The sequence below is a fragment of the Drosophila teissieri genome, chromosome X (assembly GCF_016746235.2).
Source record: "Drosophila teissieri strain GT53w chromosome X, Prin_Dtei_1.1, whole genome shotgun sequence".
NCBI lineage: Eukaryota > Metazoa > Arthropoda > Insecta > Diptera > Drosophilidae > Drosophila > Drosophila teissieri.
The window spans coordinates 7,827,397-7,845,667 of NC_053034.1; the positions used below are offsets into that span (position 1 = coordinate 7,827,397).

At 40.8% G+C, this 18,271-nt stretch overlaps 2 protein-coding genes across 6 annotated transcripts in view; one reads left to right on the forward strand and one right to left on the reverse strand.

The window, feature by feature from the left end:
- LOC122623396 (neuropilin and tolloid-like protein 2) overlaps positions 1–18,271 on the forward strand; it is an 86,435-nt gene that overhangs the window by 12,405 nt on the left and 55,759 nt on the right. For all 5 annotated transcript variants that reach the window (XM_043802536.1, XM_043802538.1, XM_043802535.1 and 2 more), the window contains one exon: positions 4,998–5,123. In XM_043802536.1, coding sequence (XP_043658471.1) covers positions 5,081–5,123 — 43 coding nt within the window. In that variant the 5' untranslated portion in view covers positions 4,998–5,080. Of the gene's footprint in view, positions 1–4,997; positions 5,124–18,271 lie in introns of those variants that run through there.
- On the reverse strand, positions 7,899–9,160 carry LOC122623397 (leucine-rich repeat extensin-like protein 3). Its single transcript, XM_043802541.1, has 2 exons — positions 9,093–9,160; positions 7,899–9,001 (listed from the first exon to the last, which is right to left on the reverse strand). The coding sequence occupies exons 1-2, from the start codon at positions 9,100–9,102 to the stop codon at positions 8,097–8,099; spliced, it is 915 nt and encodes a 304-aa protein (XP_043658476.1). The 5' UTR covers positions 9,103–9,160; the 3' UTR covers positions 7,899–8,096.

Below are 18,271 nucleotides of genomic sequence, written 5' to 3' on the forward strand. Positions count from 1 at the left end.
TAAAGGAAATCATAAATCATTAAATATCAAGAGCACACAATTCTTATTCTTTATTTTTCAAGAATTTATTTTGTAGAATTTAACTTCTACAAATCAATATTTAATACTTATTTTATTAATGTATTTAATTGTTTCGATTATCGTCCATGACTTCATATTTATTTTCTTAGTCTGGATGTAATTGCCCTTCTAGTTTTCCCACACTTGGCTCCATTTAGTTTGGTTTATCTCTCTGCAGCTTGGCGGAGATTAAATTTTTTCAATTTTTGGACCCATTTATTTCAATAAAATTAAGCCAAAAGTTTATGTTGCTAAGCCCGAACTTCCTTTTGCGATTTTCCCGCTTTCGGTTAGCTTAACTGCCTTCCGCCTCCTTTGACCCACCGACCGACCGCCCATTTTCTTTTGTGTGTCCAGAGCAACAGGTCCTCTCATTTGCTGGGATTTCTTCTTATTTATTATTTGTGTGTCTCCCTAGTATTTTCATTTTCATTTCCATTTCTTTGCCGCATTATTTTTGGCCGTGGCAAAGTGCTCGCAAAGCCTTTTTGCATTGTCCGGGAATTTTCCCAGCGATTTCCCGTGGAATGTGAAACTAATTGCAGCTGGACTCCTCGGATGGAAAACGCCATGGCAAACAACTAATCAGAACGGAAAAAGAGCAGAAAACTCTGGGAATGGCTATGGGTATTTTTTTGGGCTGCTGGAAAAGCCAAACCAAAAGAAAAACGATTTCAATAAATGTCATAAATTTGCCCGACAACTTTACAAAGGGGGGCGGATGGTGGAGAGGCAAAAGGAAATGGCTTTTCCACCAGCCAACCCGCTTTTCCTCCTGATTATCGTCTGCTTTGCTGTCGGCTTGTAATCGCTTTCATTACAGCAGCAAAAAAAAAAAGGGAGCAAAAAGAAAACTGACCAAAATATAAGAAAATAAAAAACGAAGAATAAAAAAAAGCCAGTAGCGAAATGCAAAATGCCATGAAAATGGAAAACCAACATGGCCATTTCCACAATGAAAGAGACGGCCAGATAAAGTACTTCTTTCACTTTTTGGCTTCTACTCGTTGGCAGTAATTTATTTGATTATTTTTTCTTCGCCTTTTTTATTTATAATGATGCATTTAAACTGCTGTCCTGCAAAGAATAGATCTTTCACAACATTTTCTTAACCACTTTACAGCGGTTTCGTTGGCATATTTCTTATCTTTTGTGTATATATCTTATTTATTTATTTATTTTCTTTTTTTTTACGCTGCAGCCACTGCAGAAATTTGGGCCACAACAAAGCCAAAGATGTAAAGTGAAAAATCTCGTGTATACATAGTATATATATATAGTATATATATAGGTAAATGCTGTGTGTATCTGCACATTGTCATGGGAGCTGTCGGCTATATGACCTGATTGCGGTTATGCCTTCAGATCTTAAGTGAATGTTTCAGGAAATGAAAAACAATGGTATACGAAAACATTCTCAATGTCGTTTTCACTTGGTATTCGGTATCAGAGGAAAAGCTTGGAGTGTCGAGAGCGAAATATGGGATAAAGTACTTTAAGCTTACCTACATTTACTTGCTCTCTAAAAACTGCAGAAAGTTTAATGTTTTATTTATATATTTTGAAATATATTTATATCAGCTATATTATAGCAGTAACATTGATTATAATTAAAAGAGGAAAAGCAAAAGCCTGTTATTTGGATAACCGAAAAGTTATGATCAATTAAAGTATTTTGGCAGCGAGTTCCCCGAGGTAATCGTTCGACAAATAATACAACATCTGTCCCGCTGGGCAGCAATGTATTTAATTTTGGCAAATTTGCTAAATATATACATATATATTCGCTCTATGATTTCATATCATGTTCGGTATTGAAATGCACTCGTTTTGTTCACTACGCAAAATTGCCATTATTTGCAGCGCTTTGTGTGCGCAAAATTCGACTGTGAAATTGCATTGCAGACTGCATTGTCAACGGGAAATAGTTGCAATTGTGTCTAATCTTTTGCGTTTTGAACAAAATGCCATTCTTTTTGTTCTTATCAGGTTTATATATATATGTGTAGATATGTGTGTGTACATGGCCTGTGGGTTAAATTAGCGAATTTACTAAGCAGACAGGCAAAATCGATGCTGCTACACACAAATTAAAATGAAAATCCATTACTAAAGGTGGACTGCGCCGTCGACGGCGACTTTGACGTCAACCTTCGCAGCGAACTAAAAGAATTTGGTTCAAGTGCCAAATGAAATATTGACTAGGCAACGAGCACTGCGAAGATGAGACACGGCGACTAAGAGACTCAAAGACTAAGAGACTCTGAGACTCGGAGACTGTGAGAATCTGAGAATATGAGAATATGGGCATTGGTCGGCGCGTGTGTGACCAGACAGCCTCCCTCCAGTGCTCCCCTGCCACCGAAATCAACGCAATCTCTAAACTAATATTAAAACACATGGCAAATGTTTATACCTCATGGATTACGCGGTAGCGGGCGGGTCTATATGTTCCGCGTCATTTGCATTTAATGCAAACATAAATATAATTAAGGCGTCTGCTGCGCAGCTGCGGTTATTACTCGCAGCATTTGATGTTTCCTTCCCAAGGCGAAGCTGATTATTAAGGAAATCATTTAAATTATGGCAAGTGCTGCTATTTTAAATAGCTTCATGTAATGAGTACTTTCGGCCATATCACTGAATATGTTATGAGCACTTTGAAGAAACACAATTGTTACTGAAAAACAGTAATAAATAATTATCCAATATTTTAAATTGAATATTATTGAGAGGTCATCAAAGTGGTCGTTTCTATGCATTTTCCAAGTTGCTGATGTTGCTGCGTGCTGCTGCGCCTGCTGCTGTTGCGCCTAATGTTGCTGTTGCTGCTGCGTGTTGCTGCATGTTGCTGCTGCTGCTTGCTGCTTGCTGCGTGCTGCTGTTGCGACAACTACACAAACAGCTGTCGTGGCCCTGCGACCGCTACACTCTCTGCTTTGCTCTTCAGTGTTTGGCAAGCGTTTCGCCATCTCTCTCTCACGCGCTCGCGCCATCTCTTTCTAGCGGCCTCGTGCCGTCTGCTTCTTTCTAATAATAAATTGCCAAAGAATTCGTGTTGCTTGCCTGCATATGTCTGCTATTTTATTTTATTTTATACTATTTTATTTTTCCCTCGCCTTTAAGGTGCAACATCCAAGTCATTTTTCACTTTCGCTTTTTGGCCGCAAGTGTATGTACATAAGTATGTACATCATTTTGCCGACCTTTGCTGTTGTTGCTGCCTTTGTTGTTAGCGATAATCAGCTTTAACATGATGTGAATTTCTGAGCACTCGGGGAATTCTCAGTTGGCTATAAACTTGCATATCTGTGTATGTACATAGCGCATTAAAGACGTCAAGGTTACCAACCAACATACATACAGTCTCTTTCTCTTTTCACTTTGTAAGCCAATTCAGGACTTGAAGCATTTGTAGTTTGGAAAATATTAAATGTGGCTTTTGATGAAATTTACACTTTTGATGCGCATAGCTTTCAGTTGAGTCTTGGCTTTATTTGCTACCTAAATAAACACATGGATTTTCCTTTTGGCCGTATTTCATTACCATGAAAGGGTCTTTTTTGCATAAATTGCGTTTATTCCTTTGTTTGTTGAATTTCGAATTTTTGATTTCAGTTAACACCTATTTCGCATGCATTTCACACTTGTGTTCGTTTGGCATTCAAAAGCGTTTCAATTACACTACACACACATACATGTGTGTGTGTTTTTATTTAAAAATTTGAATAAAATCGAAGTAAGTGCCATTCACACCATTCATACTTTCATAAGTGCCATAATTAAAGGTTACTACGCAGCTCCCTTGCAATTTTTCTTTTAATTATTATCATTTTGATTTCCGACCGCGTACTTTTGCGGCTGACTGTGGAAATTCTTGGAAATTTGTGCCGCCGAAACTTTTCGTCATCCTCTTGATCGCGAATGCTCTTAATTGAATTCGTTTGCCTGCACCCACTGTATATGTATGTGTATGTGTATGTTTGGGAGGAAAATAAAATAAAATAATATTTGAAAATCCCATTCGCAAATTGTGCAAGTTGTGTACGTGTTTGTTGCTGTTTTTGCCCTAATTGTTGTTGCCACTGCAGCGGAGGACAACGGTGGGGAAAATGAACTGAGCTGCAGAAAGTTTTTCCCTTCCGTTGAGCGTTTTTCAATTGCTTCGAAAACTATTTTACTTCCTTTCCAACTTTCACTTACCACTGCACTGCACTGGTGGCGAACTTTTCACAGTAACTGTACAATCTATAATATTATGCAGCTCAAAATAATGGAAGCCATGATTTTACAAAAATCATTCATTCATTAGCTGCAGATTAAGGCACTTAAACCATGCGAAAATTGAATTATTATTAACACTTTGTTTTTTAAAGTTGGTTGGCTTTGAAATTCCATTCGAATTGTATTTATTTTTCCGCTCTATTATTTTGAGCACAGCTGTTCTAACTACGTATGCATATGTGTCTGCGACGCTTTGCACTGCGAGATATTAATTAATAATTGAAAAAGCGGAGCTCGTTATAAAGCGCGGCACTTCGGGCCCCGAATATCCTGGCACAAAAGGACTCCTTACCCCGTAACCACGCCCTGGGGGCATTCATCTGTGTGTGTAGGTCTGTGTGTGTGTGCAGTTTCAAGTTTAATTTAAAGTTTAGTTGTAATTTTGAACATTTTTCGTTGCGCGGGCAATTAAAAATTCAACGCGCAATCTACAAAATGAACCCCCCAAACGAGCCGTAAGCAAAAATGGCTGAAAAAAGAGGCAAAAACAAAAAAAGAGCGGGCGAAAAAAATGTGAAAAAAATATTTTCCAGCCTGAAGGAGTCATTTGGCAGCTGTACACGAAGTCTCTATTTATTTATTTATCCATAGGATCTGTCTTAATTCGCGCCACACAAATAAATGATGAACGTTTTCCGCTTAATTATTTGCAGAACCCTCTGAAGTGCATGGCATTCGGGAAAATCTAAGGACTGGCTGGGAAATTACAAAAAAAAAACAAATAAATAAATGACGCATGATTAACAAACGCCGTGCTGTTCGTCGTCGGGATTTTTGCGGTAAGTGTTAAATATGCTGCTTATTAATTAATGCCGCAAAATATCCGCAAAAATGCAACAAAATTAAGCGCCTAAAGCCGAAGAAATGTGAATCGCCATGGTGTTTGATGTTTGCTTGTAAACCATAAATTAAGCGGCCACAAAACAATTGCCCTTGTTAGCTCCACATTTAATGTGCAATTATTATTGAAATAAATTATCTAAAAAAATGTGCAATTACTGTGAAAGAAATGCGAAATATTTAAATACAATAACAATACGAATGTGATTGTTTTGAATTCGCATGTGCGAACTAGTCTAAATGGGAGTTTAAGTGAATGAAATGTATTCATGTATGATTTGTATTTAAATTGAAAGCATTAAGTAATTGTCTATTCTTTTTCATTTCGAAAAGAGAGGCTGCTCTTTGATTATTTCCCAATTAATTCATTGAAATCACTCAGTTGCTATCTAGTTTTATTTCACTCATCGTATTTTGCATTATTGTATCAGTATTGCATTTTTTTTATTGCATTTCATATTTAATTTACAATTTACTTAGACTTGATTTGATGTTTGGACTATTTTTATTGACATTTCTGTTTAAAATGCAGTTGTATTTTATATTTAAAATTCAGCTACAAGTGAAATTGGAATACTTGCTTCATGAAATTTCATCTTTCAAATTAACTTTGGGTGTCTGTTACTATTTGTTATTCTTTCGTGTATTGGTTACTGCTCAAACTGCTTTTTCAAGTAACTTTCATTTATTTGTGAAATCCTGGTTTTAATATCAATTTACAGCTTTTGTCAGTTGACGATTTTCGAATCTGAATAAATGGCGAAAATTTGCTGGATTTTTCTTGGCCAGGATGCCAATGGTGTATCTGTGTGTGGCCACCCGGCGTATCTATGTTTGTCCCTATGCACGTGTGCGTGTTTTTACAGCTTGCGTGTGAATGTGTGTGTGTGTGAGTGTGTGTGAGTGAGAGGGGGGCGTGAATACGAATGCGTTACACTCGCAGTCGCCCAACTGGGCAAAAACAATTCGCGCGCCACTTTGCGGCACAAAAAAGCGCGGAGATATTTAATACATATACACAGAGCACCGAGTGACATAGATATATGTATGTATGCACGTATGTAAACGCAACGCAACCAAAAACCCATTTTTGCATTTAAAGTTTTCGGCATTTTATTGCCACGGCCCGTTTGGCGGGTAATGGCAAAAAGTATCCTTAGCCGAGGTCCTGCCATGTTGTTTCAATTTCGTCTGCCCAATTTTTTCCCGTCGCCTACTTTCTTTTTTTTGGTGGCCCTTGGTCTTCTACTACTTCTCTCTTTTTTGTTTTTTTTTTATTTTTTTTTGGCGGTCGTCGAATGCCCCAGTGAAATATGATAAAAGTCAGACGCGACGCCTCGTGGTCCTCAGCTGCGGCGCTTTGCGTTTTGATTTGTGTTGCTGACCCCAAAATGGAAGCCCAAAAATAATACTAATACTATACGTACAAAGGAGGAAGAATATAATAATATTATAGTTACAAAGGAAGAAGAATATAGTAATTTTATAGGTACAATGAAAGAAGAATATAGTAATATTATAGTTACAAAGGAAGAAGAATATACTCTTTAAAAGGCAGGAAAAATAATGCAAGTAGCAGCAACGAAGCGAGAGGATTATTAAAATGCAAAATACTCGTAATTGTCATGGGAAAAAGCAAGTGTGACATTGCATAAGAACATAAGAACAATGGGTTCTGGTGAAATGTTTAACTTCTTGCCACCTTGCCACTAATAACATGAAAGAATCTTATAAATAAAAATCTGCATGCAATATGTGTTTGCTAGTGAGTTTGTTTTTGTGTAAGTAATATAACAAGTGAAATTAAAGTTCTGTAGAATTGCGAAAAGCTTGGCATATTTTCGTAAGCCATACTTTTATGAAGACATTTGCGCAATTCACATTCGCAGAAATGCGAGACTTACATCAGCGTATATCAATCTGAAGTAAAAGCTACAACAAGCCATGAATAACCATCAAGGACTATTTTTCTCTGGCTGATTTAGTGACTTGAGGGGGGGCGTTGTGGATTGCCGCGAGATTTTCCGGGCCCACTTGGGAACCACCGACGTAAAATATCAAGGATGCTTATCGACAAATAAATTCTTTGCCCTGTCAAATGCCCTGCACCACCACCACCACCAGCACCACCATGGTCCACAGTCCACAGTCCAAGTGGGTGGCTCAGGCGCGGCGGTGGTATGTGGCAGGATATAATAAATAGCCTGACATAGTAATGCCACACAGACACTAACTCACAAATGTCGCACTGTTATTGCTGCTGCTGTTGTTGTTGTTGTTGTTGGTCCTTCCAGTGCTCGACCGAAAAGTTGACGCCTATAAAACGGATATGGATGTGCACCAAACTGTGGCATACTTTTCTGCCGCCACTCCTCCCTTGTGGCACCACCAATCCCCCACCTCGATGTCGCTGCAAAAGTGTTGACAAATTTATGAGCTTGTTTTGCTTTTTCGCAATTTTTGCGTCGGCTGATTGAAAGTTTTCTCCATTTTGCCGCCGGGCAAATTGATGATGACAATTGGAGAGCGGGCCAGACAGCTTAATCGTTCGTGTTCCATATTTAGCTATATATTAATAAAGCCCTCTGATTGATTTCCAAAGTAAATGAATGGCTCGACAGCTGAATATGTAGTTCGAACTGCGAATTGATCAAAGCAACCCTGTGCTGGCCATATACGGTCACATTGTTCAACTGTTCAACTGGAATTGCTCATATGATTGCTCACTCTTATTTATTGTATGATCGGTCGAATATTTCTCATTACTGCTTTGGAATAGTTTACAATTAATTCACACTTGCTTTGCTATACTCTTTGAAATAGTGGAAAAAAAAAGAAGTTCTGAAAAGCCAATTTGCGTTGCATGTGCGCATGGCCACACTGGCACATCGGCCTACTGGCAGCTAACCACCTCAGTTGCGCATGGCGTCACAGTTGGTGACCAGACTGGCCAGGCGGCAGGCGTTCAGCTGGCGATCGAACCAGAAGCCGGAGGGGCAGTTCTGGCGCTTCGACCTCTGCCGGCTGCACACGTAGTAGCGGCGACAGTGGCGCACGTCGGCGAGGAACACTCCATCGTCCTGGCCACGGCAATCGTGGCGCGAGATCAGCACCTTGGCTTGTGGAGTCAGTGCATCGCCGGATCCAGGTTCGTTGTTGTTACCGCTGTTGGCCCCATCAGGGTTACCGACTGGTGGCGGGCAAGTGGTTGTGGTGGTGCAGGATGGAGTGGTGGTGCACGGTGGGGTGCAGGGTGGAGTGGTGGTGCACGGTGGTGGTGGTGGTGGTCTGTGGCACGGTGGTGGTGGTGGTGTCCTGGTGCACGGTGGTGGTGGTGGTGGTGTCCTGGTGCAGGGGGGTGGTGGTGGTGTCCTGGTGCAGGGGCGTGGTGGTGGAGTCCTTGTGCACGGTGGTGGTGGTGGAGTCCTTGTGCACGGTGGTGGTGGTGGTGGCGGACATGTGGTCGTCCTGCACGGTGGCGGCTCTGGTGGTGGACATGTGGTGGTCCTGCACGGTGGCGGCTCTGGTGGTGGACATGTGGTTGTCCTGCACGGTGGCGGCTCTGGTGGTGGACATGTGGTTGTTATGCACGGGGGAGGTGGTGGTGGTGGACATGGTGTTGTTGTGCACGGTGGCGGCGGTGGTGGTGGACATGGTGTTGTGGTGCATGGTGGAGGCGGCGGTGGTGGACATGTTGTTGTCGTGCACGGATCCGGAGGAGGAGTACACGGCTCGGGATCGGACCTGGGTGGATGGGCCAGAGCCTCACGACCGCCGGCGATGGCCACCAAACCGATTCCAATCAGCAGCAAGTGGTCTAGGAGAAAGCACACACAAAAAACAAAAAAAAAAAAAGAGGATACTCCTTGAGTTATTTCTGTGGAGGAACCAGGATCGGAGCTACCCACAAACTCTCATGTTGCGTTCGATAATGCCTCTGCTACAGCAGTTTCAACTTCTCTGCTGGTTAGCGAATGTTGTCTGCTGCACTCGCTGCTCCTTTTATATCGCTCGCTACCACTGGCGATGTTATCTTCGCTGGAGTAGTGGGAAACCACTTGAGATCCGTGGAGTGGTACAGCGTCCATGATCCCCCTGCTGCTCGGCACTCTGCTAATTGGGCAAAGTAGCTCTGGTTGTGGGTTTAGGGTTCCGCTGCGTGCTTTGTTCATGTAAACAACATGTTTTGGTGCCATGTTCTTTACTTCGCAGTTTGTTACCTTCAAATGTGTAATACTGCATTTCACTTATTCTCTGAGGGCAAACCAATCATGCTTAAATAATATATCATTACAGTTATATATAATATATAGGTATTCGATTTAATGGCGATCTTCGAACTCCATTTGAGCCTACACTGATGGCATTGACATTTGGCCCGCTTCATTTGGCCATTTCGTGCGCAATCTGTAAAATAGTTGAAATTGCCTGTTAACTGATTTCGCAGGCCCGGCCCCCTTTTTTTTGTTCTTCGCTTATTTTTGGCAATTGCTTCTTGACTCCGGGCCAGTGCAAACAAGAGATTTCGGTTTATGGCCCCGGACCGGAAGTGTTAGGCCAAGCGGCCAAGTGGCCAAGTGGCCAAGTGGCCATGTGGCCGGGAGCGGATGAGTGGACAAGTGTTGGCCATTTGGCAGTCGATAAAAATGGCAAAGAGCCTAAGGGGGCGTATGGGTGTGTATGTGTTTGTGTGGGTATGCGTAATAATAACGCCATGAAAACCTCCACTTCCGCCCCTCGGAAAAGCCACCTTTCCTGCAGCGCGCTGGTAAAAACCAGAAAAACAAAAGGGACCTCCATGTCCTGCACAGCTGGCGGTGGGAAAAGGGGGAAGGGGGACGGGGGAAAAGCGGACAGTTGGCAAAAGTTTTGTAATTAAATATGGTTGTTGCAGTTAAGATTTATGAGCGATTCCCACACCAATCACCCAGTGATGGAGAAGTTTACTGGGCCAAACAAACAGGAACTCGCTTCAAATAAATTCAAGTGGTGCTGCTACTTGCAACTTCACTTCATTATTATATATTCCTAATATATATTTTATTTCATTTATACATTATACTACATTTGTCCTTTATATAAACCCTTCGTTGTCATAGCTTTGCACACAAAATATCCTGTGATATCCTCGATGGCAGCACCAATGGCATCCTGCCCCTTGAACCCGTGCACTGCGCTCGTAAATAATTATTTATTTAAAGTGTAGAATATATTTGCAAACAGAATCAATTGTTGTCGCATGGCGCATATTTATGCACGCATTTATATTCCGACATCTGTTGGATTTCGGAGTTGTCCTTTTCAGAGTCCCAACTTTTGAGTTGGGTATTTTGGAAGCTGCGTTGTGTTGTGTTTGCAATTCATATTCAAAGTGTGGAGTGTTTTACAGGCCGCATAGGAGCGAAAACTTTCAATCGTTATGGTTCAATTGGATTGATTTAATTCACTTTGTTTCATCCACTTAGCACTCGTAAAGCTGCTCCCCTTGCCCCCTTTGCCAACAAACACGACTTGGCCATTTGCCGGGCAAAATTACTCATACGCAGCGTGTGACGTGAATATTAAAAGGCAGCAAAGTTTATGATAAATCCGCCTTTCTTCGTCTTCGTCTTCCGCCAGCCAGTGTGCCAAAGTGTTTATGTACACTTTTATATATTTATATAGATATACTCGCATATATATATTATATATGCATGCGAAGTATATGCGAATAGTTGGCGAAACAATCTCAGATTATGAATGAACTTTGGCCAGTTGGTTTAGGCGGAGATATGCACCAAATAGTTGAGTTCTTCGAGATTATAAATGAATCACTTTGCGGCTAAAAAGTTGCCTTGTGATTTAGGCGATAGTCGAGCAAACTTTTCAGACGAGCAAAGTGGCGCACAACTTGCAGGAGTTTAATCATTACCAGGGTCTTACGATTATTCCACGCTTTTGTTCGTCCATAAACTTCAAATTGGTTTTGAAGCGTCTATAATAGTTATGCGTTCACTTAAAAGCTGCTCAAGCAAAATGAAAACTTTCTTTCCCGATTAAAAACGCTCAGTGCCCCGCTTTCCATTAAAAAAGCAGCGAGTTCTTCATAAGTTGATTAAAATGTACAAAATAAAGCGGAAAGTTTTGCCATTGTATCGTTTTTTATAATCCATTAGCCCCCCAAAAAGACTTCAATTTGTGCCTTTGCTACTGCAAATTGAATCAAGTGTATATATTTTAAATATTATCGTGCACTTTACCGGCATCTCACACACGACAACCCAATTATTTAGTCTGCTACCAAAAGTGGCAGCCTCACCTCAGCTGCGTCTTTTGTCAGGTTTTCGAGTGGAACCTTGCAACTTATCTCCGACCATCTCAATGAATTAGTCGAGCAACATAAATTAAGCACTTAGCTGTTGTAAAGTTTTTCCTTAAGCGGCGGCAGCTTCCTTCCTAAAAGATGACCTCGCCCAGCAGAAGACAAACAGAGACACGGCTCAATGGAAATGCCCCTCTTTCTACTCACACTCACACTCACACACTTATACTCACACTAACACACTCACACACACTCAACCACCAGAGCGAGATGAAGAATGGGAAATTAAATTAAGCACACACACATGGCTGTTTGTCCAAGAAAAGGATTGGATTTAAGGACTGTTTGTGCAAGGACATTGTATCAACAATTTCCAGGGCTCGAGACTCTGTGCTACGGGGCATTGTAAAACTCATTAGTGAAGTGACCGGAAATCTTGTGAAATCTACAAAAAACTAAGAAACGAAGTAACAACGAAACCGAAAATAAAATACAAGCCAAAGGACTTGATATCACTCTGGTAAAAAACGGGTAAATAATATGAATACCTACATATAAAGCATAGAAGTCTTAAAAGTCAATATAAAGCATAATAAATGTTAGTTTAGATATACGAAAATATTTGTAATTTTTAAATAAATAAATAAAGTTTTCCAAGAGATCAACCGAATTGTTAGCCAGTTTCCAGCATGTGTAGCATATTTATTTAATTGAATTGAACGCAATTCTCTGTAATGTTTAGTGTTATTTTTCAAGCTGATCAAGCTTAGTTCCATGTTTTTCTCCCAGTGCAGGCGAGCACTCTTCAGGCTGGTCGAGTGGGTGGTGGCCTGTGACAGGTTGGAGCAGTCATGCATGTACTTCAATTTTTCAGCAGAAATGAGTGCACATTTGACAAAACACACACTCGCTCACACCTTGCGCTGTAAGCCCAGGAGCCAGGAGGCGAGTCCCTGCAGGACATATGTCCTCTTACCAGTTCCCAGCTCCCACTGTTCCCTGGTTCCATGTCCATGAGTCTCCTGTCCCCCATCCACTTTACATGCTTTTTTATCAGCTGCCGCTCGGAGCGGGCCAAACTCCAGGCACGAAAATATATGAAAACTTTGCACAAATATGTCCTGTCTATCCCGTACGTGTGTGTGTGTGTGTGTGTGTGCGTGCCGCTGCCAGTGTATGGGTGTGTCTATGGTAGCCTAATTCCAGCTCATATTTTATAACAGCAGCAGAATCACTGCATCGGACTACACGGTTTTCTGCCAAGACAGCAAAATAAACCAACAGCAAAAAACCAAAAACCGTAGAGATCCGAAAAAAAACCTGTAAACAAGACACCGACCTGGACAGGAAACAAACTGTGTGAGTCGGGGGTATGGGTTAAGGCTTTAGTGGGTTAAGAGCATTTACGAAATCAAGTGAGGCGTTTTCACTCAAGTAAAAGACGTACACGTGTTGCACACATCAATGAATATCAATGGCTAAACTAACAACAATGCTTAAACGTAGTTTATAAATTAGGAAACAGCAAAGGTGGCATAAAAAGAAATGAATTTAAACATGCAATTAATAATCCGCTTTGGATTTAATCAAATTAAAATATAAACAGACTGCCGAATTTTCATTTAAATGCTACGAAAATTAAATTTTGTGTTATTTGGCCCAGCGATTTGTTTTGAATCTATTATGCAAATCAATGTTTTTTTTTGTACTAAGCTCTAACAATTAGTTGACAGAGTGCACTGAAAAAAAAGCAGTGGTTCAACCAATGCTTACTAATAATTCCATGAATTTATTATAATAATTTTGAACAAGGAACAAAAACACTTGAGCTTGACGTTCAGCATAAATACTCTTTTGTTGCACTTCATTTTGTTTTCATACGCAATTTTTCTATGCTATTATTATTTATTATTGGCAACAAAGAGTTCGAGCAAAGTTTCGCTGAAAATTGCCATGAAAACAAACGCAACAATAGCAATAAAAAGCATAAAGAAAATATTATATTTTCTATACATTTTCATACATACTATATATAAAGGTATGTACAATTTCTACATATATTCGAGCACACTTTTGCATGGCAAAAGTTTGAAGAACTTTTCTTCCAGGCCGGCCACTCCCACTGCCACTCCCCCTTTCACTCCCATCACATTGGCGCCCACCTGCAGCCGCTGCCCCGGCCACGCCCCTTTTTCCCACTAGCAAGCCTTGCAAATTGTTGAATAATTGCAGTTGTTCCTTTGCCTCAATTGTTGTTGTTGTTGCTGCTGCTGTCGTGTGGCAGCTTTTCCATTTTTCCACGTCGACATCGCGATTTTGCATGCAAATTTCGCAGCAAAAGTGCTGAAGTCGTGTCACGAATCCATTCACCTATTTACTTCGTTTCGTTACTAGTTAAACTGGCCTTTGGGATAAATAAAGTGAGTTAATATTCAAGTTAATACTTAATATTCACATTACTGTGTGAGATCAATGTGATATATGCACTTGTAGAATTATTCGAACACCGCAAACATCGTTAGTGTAATGAATACCGTGTCACGATAACGCTTTATCGTAACCAATGTGACCATGTTCGCAAGCGAAGCAAGCATTAAACAGATAAGATAATAATGCACTTGAACTTGCTTCTTATGTACATAGTATGTACATACATACGTACTACAAAATGTGATAATAAAGAATCGTGAGTGAGTGAGTTGATCACGCGTACAACTCAACCTTGAAGTTTCCGTTCTTATTTATATTTGTATTTATATTTATGTGTGCTACTTTATTTTATTTCATTTTATGTTATTTGATGCTGTTGCCTTTGCTTGGCTTGGCTCAATTTTATTTACTCGTGTTGCACGTTTTGTTTGAAATTTGTTTTCGGGCTTTGCTTATTTCTTCAAATGTTGCAATCGCAACAACAAAGCTCCCCAATGAAGTGTGTGAAGTGGGTGGATTTTGGGTGGATTTTAGGGTGGCTTTGGGTGGCTTTTTTGGGCGCTTTAGGGACTTTCTGAGTCCAAGGCGAACAATTAAACTTTTGCGGCGCGCGGACAGAAGTGGGGATTCAACTTAAGCGGACTGGATTGGCGGTGCTTGCAACGATTTGCTGCACTTTCGCACATTCCCAAAGAAGTAAGCTCCACACACACACAGTCACACACTTACACACACTCGCGCACACATTGGCAAGTTTTGGGGGAAAACCCAAAACAAATTTGGAGTCCATTCAGTTTTTATCTGCTGGTTTCCTTGTACCAAGTTTATCTACATCTCGTCCCGCCGCATTTGCCATTTTTTATGGCGCCCAAATTGAATTGTTAAGCGTGTGGGCGTGGCACGCGGGCGTGGGCGTGGGCGTTTTGAGTATCTGTTCTTCTTAGTTTTATTTTATTTTAGTTTTCCCCCCTCTTCAGATAATATTATTCGAAAAAGTTCGGTGCGTGACTAAGCGCCGAAAATGTTTTCCTGAGCACTTCTCGCTCTCAAAGTTCTTTTTTTTTCGGCTTTGTTTACGTGTTTTTTTTTGTATATTTTTTTGTATTTTTTTTTTGACTAGTTTGAAGAGTTTGGCTTGGCCGAAGTTTTCGTTGCTGCTTAATATGTTGTTGGTTTCATTTGATATGTGTTTTCTTGGATGTGTACAAATTTATGGGAGTTCAGAAGTGCTGAAAAATTGCGCAAACAGCAAAACATGTGTAGTGCTTAAAGCCACGAACTTGTGGTAATTAAATTGCACTAATAATGCGGCAATAATTCGAATGTTTCGCACTTTCACTTCTTGAATATGGCCAATTATGTATAGCCTATAATATAAAAAATAAGATAAACAGTGTTAGTGTTTTAAAACAGAGTCAAGTTAGCCAGTCGTTCAATGTAAACAAACTGTTTAGACTCATATTTGTCTCAAGTGCACAACTCCACAGATTCGAGTCAATGATACTCGTGAGTTATTCATCAGACTCATTCAATTGAAGTGGCTCCATGAGGATCTTGAAAACGAGGCTGGGACCGATTTTTAGATGGCGATGTCCGGACGGCGAGGGCTTCATGTGAGATAAGTGTGCAAACAAATTGAGAAATGCAACAAAAATGGCAACAATTAGAAGGACTAAGAGCCCAGCCAGAGTCCGACAACAACAACAAGAACAACAAGTAGCCAACAACAAGGACGACATTAAAATGAATGGCTAGCTGAGGAGCCAAGTAGAAGCTAAATACATTGTCCTGCCATCCAGACAAGCGGACAGGTTTATAAGGGAGCGAAATGAGGTAAGAGGGGAATGGCGGGGACAATGGGCCAAAAGTGCTGAATATGCCTTACAGGTCATCAGGTGAGCCACCGGCCATCGCTTAGCCTCCTTTTCTTCTTCATCACTCCCAGTGCACCGCAAGAAAATGTTAACTAAAATGTAAAGATTGATAATAACCGATGAAGTGTTAATGGCGTTGACTTAACATACTTACATATATGTATATTCCATTTTTTAACTATAGCTGTAGAACCTTTCTTTCGTCCGATGGAATTGTTTATTACCTTAAATGAATGCAGATCTGAAGTTGCTCTCACTGTGCATTCTTCTCGTTTACTGGCTCATTTCAGTTCATCAACCCACTTAAGGGGCTGAGAGGAAAGGGGAGAGTGCGGTGGAGAAAAGAGGGCGTTGGAGAAAAGGGGGCGGTGGTGAAAGTTGGGGGCCAGCAGCTGTGGAACATTGATGTATATCCTCACTCTGGCTAATTGAATACCTGCTCTACACCGCTCGCCCTTCCTCCATCGCCAAATTCAGTTAGCACCTGGAAAATTTGATTAGCCTAGGCGACTGTGTGTGTGTGGGTGTAGCTGTGTGTGTGTGGGTGTGTCTGGGATAATAATTCGTAAATGTGGCATGAAAAATTGCTGCCTGTTACTCGCAACGCCATATTCATTTATGCATTTATAATTGGCCAGACAAACGGTTTATCAACCAGCGAGTATGTATGTACATATATATGTATATACCATATTCGCTCCATAAACTGACCGCACATTTCAATATATTTGAAAATTCATTGGATTTCCCGGCCGCCGTTCGCTGCGAATTATATTTCGTGTGTAGTTATTAATTTTTAATGCTCGCCCAGCGGATGTTGAAATTGTTTTGCCCAATGGATTGCAATCGGTATATATACATATGTATATATAGAGAGTGAGCTACTCGCAAATCCAAACATTTCAGAAGTCGACCAAAAGTGCATCAATTTGAATGGGTTTAACTTTGCCGGTGTCTGTTTGATTAGCAAATTGTTTCTGAATTTGAAGATTATCACAGTTGGCAAGTGACTGCGTTTGGTGATCTAAAAAGCCACATTTCAGTTATTAAATGCATAAAGGTAATGTCTTACATTATTCAACAGGTTCTACCTTTTCTTTTTGTTCGTTGCGCAGATCGCTAATTCAACTGAATTATACAGCATTCAATTTGCGTTCAAATGGTTTTTGCCATTCGCCATTTGCCATTTGCCCTTAATGAACCAATTATGCATTCCTCAGTTAACCATTTCGAGAGTTGGCCCAGAACGAGCGACAAGTGACACAGCGAATGGAAGAAAGCGCATTTAAATGTGTTTTGTCGTTTGCCGGAATTTATGATGGTCTCTTGGCCAAAATGAAAAATCTCTGTGTGTGTGTGTGGGTGTGGGTGTGGGTGGGTGTGTTTGTGCGCAAATCCGATTATGTGAACAAAACCGTTCCGTCCGCGAATTACTGTCGGGAGAAATGAAATGCAACATTATTCTTGTGGTCGTTGACTTTGGTTTCGGTTTGCCGCCCCATTTTGCATTGCGTATACGCCCCATATTACCTAACTCTTCTATGCTTGTGTGTGTTTCTGTAAGTCTGTGTGAGTGAGTGAGTGTTTTGTCCACTGCTGGCAAATTCCTTTGGCATTTTTCTGTCCTTTTTCCGTTCCTTACTTTGCATGGGGTGGCTATAAAATACTCGGGCTTTTATTTATAACGACATCAGAAATTAATCTTGCATTATGTGCGCGCGTGTGGAGTTGTTCGCTCAGCTTATCCTTTTCATGAAGTTTGTTGTCGTCACACACCGCACACCATACACCATACACCACCGCACACAGACACGTGCTAACACTCACTAACGCACCTGTTTTGCTTACATATGCGAAAGGGCGACAAAAGTGTCAGTGGTGATATGGTTGCCTTTTAAAACCTCTTTTTCACTTGCATTAGTTTGTTATTTAATTTGTTATTTAATTTGTTATTTATTGTTAAGAAATGTGAAATATTTGTGTAAAATCACAGATGAAATCTTCAACCATCTATAACCCCTTGAAATGAAACGTATTTGTCTGGTGCCCGGTTGGCATCACTTTGCCTTGGATCGTTTGTCAGTCATGTGAGGCACTGTCGCTCCATCTTCATCTCCATCTCCACCTCCATCTGCAGCTCCAGGTCGCTGTCCATATCCATCCTTGGCTGGTCCTTCCCCTGCTCCTTCCCCTGCTCCTCCGTCCACCTTCATCTCGCTCAGCGTTTTCCACTTGCGTGTTTCCCCGGGTTGTTCATGAAAAATTACAACTCTCAGCATCAGGCGTAACGTGCGATAAATTCCAAAAAGGACACACACCCATCTACATATGTAGCATCTACACCATATAGCGATATGGCGATATAGCTGTATCTGTAGCTTGGAATATGTATCTATGTAGCTGTATCTGTACCTGGGAACATGGGTGGTGTTGTAGTTCGGGTTGATTTTGAAATTCGTTGCGTGTAGGATAATTCATTGCT